Below are 4,678 nucleotides of genomic sequence, written 5' to 3'. Positions count from 1 at the left end.
CTCAATGGCATAACATGAGAATACTAAATTCTAGCGGTGTGGACTATTTTTTAAAAAGGAAAATTACCAAAATACCCCTACAATTTGTGGAAATTCTCAAAATACCACTCAATTTTCAAAAAATCTTAAAATATGCTTGTGTCCTTTTTGGATGGATTGCTCTAGATTTTTCAAAGTTTGTTCCTGTTGACAATAGAGATACATTTTTAATTGCTCAACACATAATTTCTCATGAATTAGTTGACAAAAAAGGGCAATTTTATTTAATAATAATGAAGCAATTCATCTCTAAAGCCTACATGACCAGCTCAAATTCTAGTTTTAGCGTCTTAGAATGATAGACAATCAATCTTCTTATGAAGAGCTCCAAAAAATTACAACCGGGGGTATTTTGGGAAATTTGGAAAAAATATGGAGGAATTTTGGGAATTTGGACAAAACATGGGGGTATTTTTGGATTTTTTAAAATTTTGAGGGGTATTTTGGGAATTTCCACCAATTACAGGGGTATTTTGGTAATTTTCCCTCTTTAAAATTATTACATGATCAAGTTTTTTATTGTGCTTGCTGATGTGGTAGTGGCTTGGCCGCTGATGTGGCAGTGGCCTGGCCGCCAGGGTGTGGGCAAGAGTTAGAGGCAGAAGCATGAGTGCAAGGCAAGGCTGCTCGAGGATGGCGAGCCGAAAAGGAAGAACAAGCTATCACGGGGGTGCTACGTGATAGATATGCAGGGGGATATTGAGCAGTGGGTAGCAAGACATGCAACCTTGCCTGTGATTGCAGCCACAAGCAAGTACGTGGTGCTCAAATGGCGTAGGTGATCAATGGCAAAGGTCTGAAGACTTTAATAAATATACGAGCACTAAGTATGATTAACTTAATAACAAAAGATAGAGAGAGAGACTGATGCGAAGCGGAGACAATTGAATTGCTAGTAACACTAAACTAATACAAAAGTAGCAGCTATGCTCAAATGGAAAGATGAACACACTGGCTAGAAGCTGAGTAGCCTTTATATAGGTTGGGGTGATCAATCAATGCCTAGATTATGATTGGTAGATCTGTGGTAGGTGAATAAAGGTGGGTGATTGATTGCTAAATCTATGGGATAATTGCTGGTGGGAATTCACCCTTACAAAATAAAGGTTAATTTATTTCTAACATCCTCCCTTAAGGGTGAATTTCCTATTTCAGAACTTGAAACTCCCCCCTTCAAGAGGAAGTTCGCTCATGGGGTGTAAGGGATAATCCGTGGCAGGAAGCAGTTTGCTTTGCAGTTACTGACTTTGTGAAGAAATCGGCCCAATTTTGAGTTGTCGGCACATAGTGTAGGCGCAAAAAACCGTTAGTCACGAGCTCCTTCAGAAAGTGAAAGCTAATGCGAACATGCTTGAGCTTCGAGGAAAAACCAGGCAATGTGGTTAATGCGATTGTTGATTGATTGTCGCAGTAGAGTATGAGAGGCTTGTCAAAGATAGCATAGGGCAAACTAAATTCTTGAAGGAGTTTGGAGAGCCAACGTGCTTCACGAGCAGCAAGAGCAGCGGACACATATTCTGCCTTGGTGGATGAAGAAGCATAGAAGCCTGACGCTTTGTTTGCCATGAAATGGGGCCTCCTGCAAATAGAAATATATACCCCCCATTAGAGAAACAACGTGGATCATCACCAGCCCAATTGGCATCCACATAGCCAGAGATAGAGAGCTACGTAGTAGGATCAAAACAGTATGTGATGGCATAGTGCTTAGTGGTGTTTAAGTAGCGGAGAGTGCGCTTAGCAGCTTGCTTATGGGCTTTGCAAGGTTTAGCCATAGAGCGAGATAGAATGTGCCCTGTGTAGCAGAGATCAAAGCGAGTGCATGAGATTAAGTAGCGTAGTTGCCCGCAGAAGCGTGGGAAGTGAAAAGAGGGAAAAAAAGATGAGTCAGCTTGTGTATAAGCATGATATTCTGGAGCTAGGTTATGCTTGAGTGGGAGAGGAGCAGCTTCAGGAGAGCGTGAGCTCAAACCATAGTATTGTAATAATTCCTCAATATATTTTAGTTGAGAGAGTTTTATCCATTTACCTGCGGGGTTCCTGATGACTTCAATGCCCAAAAAATACTCCATAGAGCCTTTGTCGGTGATGGGGAATTCTTGTTGTAGGCAATCAATTGCCCGAAGAACCATAAGATCATTTGTACCTATAAAAGGAATATCATCAACAAATAAACCAAGTAGAGCAAGACCTTCATTACACTGCCAAAGATAGATGTTGTAATCGACGGAGAGACGTTGCTAGCCACAAGTTATAAGGTATTCATGTATGCGGGTGTACCACTGGCGAGAAGACTGCTTTAAGTCATAAATTGGACGCTTTAATTTAAAAACATAATGTGGGTAGTCCGAGTTAGCAAAATGGGGTGGTTGCTTCATGTAGACAGCTTCAAATAAAAATCCATGCAAAAAAGTTGTAATAACGTCAAGATGGTGAAGAGGCAAACCAAATTTTGTGGCTATGGCCACAAGTAGACAGAAAGACACCATGGCTAAGACTGGCGAATAGGTATCGAAATAATCGATGCCGTGTCGTTGAGTGAAGCCACGAGCAACGAGACGCGCTTTGTAGCGGTAAACGCACCTAGCAGGGTTGTACTTTTTCTTGAATAACCATTTGTAGCTGACAATATTGAAGTGTGGCGGGGGAGCTATCTCCCAAGTGTCCGCCATATTGAGGGCGTAAAGCTCTTCTAAGATGGCCGCATGCCATAATGGACCCTCAGAGGAAGAGAGAGCGTCTTCGATCGAGAGTGGTAATGCATCTTCAAGCGGTTCTGTGAGTGGGTTTGCTGAGTATTCTTCTTCCATGACTGCGGAAAAACTGGTGGCAGCATAGATGTCAGCGAGGGAGCGGGTGCAAACATTGCGGCTCGTGGCCGAGCTATCAAGATGTGGAGCTCCTGGAGAAGAGTCTGTTGAAGACATTGTGCCGGGAGAGGTGGCCGATTGAGAAGATTGTGATTGGACCTCATCAATGTCGGAGGGAATGCCATAGTTGAGGGGTGTGTCGTGGGAGTTCAAAGATGAGGGAGAGGCACATGCATATTTTGAGAGTAAAGAGAGGCGTGAGGAGGTTGACATGGCGGGCTCAAGAGGTGGGGCTGTATGCAAATGCCATGGGTAAGACACTGTTGGTGAGTGGGGCCGAGGCATGGTTAATGGGTTTGAGTGGGGCGTGAAAGGGCTCTGTAGAAAAATTTGTGGGTTTATAATTGAAGGTTTATGAGGTACAAAAGGGGTGGCAGAATTGTGTGCTGAGGGAGGCTCTGTTTGCACCAGAGGAGCAGTGGGAGTGCAGCCGGGCTCAGAATGTGTGTGTAAACAGGGGCAAGTGAGTTGAGGGTTGCATTCGTGCTCATAAAAAGAGCTGCAAGGACGAGGTGGCAAGATATGGCAGGGTTGCGCAGGTAATGAGCTGCAACGAGGAGATTGAAGAGCGCTGTGAGAGGGCGCAAAAGGACGATTTATAGGAGAAGGGGAGCCAGTTGTTGATTGCCTTGACTAAGGGTGGGTCTGAGAGGGTGCCGAGAAGGGAGGTTTTGATGAAGGGTGGCCGACACAGGTTGTACTAGGTAAGGTAGCGCTGAATGAGGCGTTGTCAGACCGTGGAGGTGGCGGCAAGGCAGCGCTGATGGGGGCTATTTGAGCAGCCATGGGAAGTAGGTGAGTAGCACCAGGAGATGCAAAAAACGCAGTGGTGGTGGGAGCCCAAATGGGGCAGGAGAATTCGGGGGCGAGGGTAGGTTCAATAGGCGGCGAGGGAGTTGGTCCAGTTGCCTGCAGGTGTGCGCGCGAGGCGGGCGGCAGATTTCTGAGAGGGTGGGGTGGTGGACGATGCAAGTTTAATAAGGGTAGGGATGGCCTTGAAAAGTTTAAAAAGGTTTGGGTTGGAGGAGGTTCACTTGCAGAAAAAGAAAGGGTATTATGATTGGGTACATCATGTGGATTGGGGACGAGGGGTACGAGCGATGGCGAGGATATGAGGCGAGGCGGAGGCTCAGGCGGTTGGCCGAGAAGCACGCCTTCTTCGAAGATGACGGAGCGTGAAAATATGAAGCGGTGGTGCTCCGGTAAGTGAAAGCGGTATGCTTTGACGTCAAAACGGTCTCCATAGCCTACAAATAAGGCACGATGGGCACGGGGAGATAACTTTGAAACAGGATGTGTGTCAAGAGGGTATGCCGGGGAGCCGAAGATACGCAGGTGAGCGAGGTTTGGAGGGTGGCCATGCCAGAGGGTATAAGGTGTGGTGGCGGGATTCCATGAAGAAGGGATGCGGTTTTGTAAATAGCAAGCTGTAGTAGTTGCTTCTTCCCAATAAGAATCTCCCAGATTTGCTTGAAGTAGCATGGCTCGTGCAACATCAAATAGTGTGCGGTTTTTGCGTTCGGCATGACCATTTTGTTGTGGATGATCTGGGATAGTAAATTCATGGCAGATACCGGCTTCATTGCATAGTTGTTGAAATTCATGAGAAGTGTATTCTCCGCCATTGTCTGTACGAAGAACCTTGATGGTGCGATTGATGTGATTGTCGACTAGAGCCTTGAAATGCCGAAAATGAGTGATAGTTACAGATTTTTCTGCCATATAGTATGTTGTTGTGTATTTGGAGTAATCGTCAATAAAGACCAGCA

The 4,678-nt window shown here is 45.5% G+C and overlaps 1 protein-coding gene across 1 annotated transcript; it reads right to left on the bottom strand.

Moving 5' to 3' along the window:
• Positions 1-601: 601 nt before the first annotated feature.
• Positions 602-3,613, bottom strand: LOC147434868 (uncharacterized). The gene is made up of 3 exons (XM_086490042.1): positions 2,486-3,613; positions 2,069-2,185; positions 602-1,618 (listed from the first exon to the last, which is right to left on the bottom strand). Exons 1-3 carry the CDS (start codon positions 3,192-3,194, stop codon positions 1,422-1,424), a joined length of 1,023 nt encoding a protein of 340 aa, XP_086346168.1. The 5' UTR covers positions 3,195-3,613; the 3' UTR covers positions 602-1,421.
• Positions 3,614-4,678: the final 1,065 nt, after the last annotated feature.

The sequence above is a fragment of the Adiantum capillus-veneris genome, chromosome 19, assembly GCF_014529385.1.
Source record: "Adiantum capillus-veneris isolate H3 chromosome 19, ASM1452938v2, whole genome shotgun sequence".
NCBI lineage: Eukaryota > Viridiplantae > Streptophyta > Polypodiopsida > Polypodiales > Pteridaceae > Adiantum > Adiantum capillus-veneris.
The sequence above is the reverse complement of the archived record's forward strand: the minus strand, read 5'-3'. Positions and strand labels throughout refer to the sequence as shown.

Bases quoted from the DNA above. Each gene is read 5' to 3' on its own strand.
- LOC147434868 (XM_086490042.1), bottom strand. From the start codon at position 3,194: ATGCCTCGGCCCCACTCACCAACAGTGTCTTACCCATGGCATTTGCAT. The intron at 2,186-2,485 runs GTTTGCCTCTTC...TTCCTTTTATAG, and splicing joins GGCCATAGCCACAAAATTTG to GTACAAATGATCTTATGGTT. The intron at 1,619-2,068 runs GTAAATGGATAA...TTCTATTTGCAG, and splicing joins AGTCATCAGGAACCCCGCAG to GAGGCCCCATTTCATGGCAA.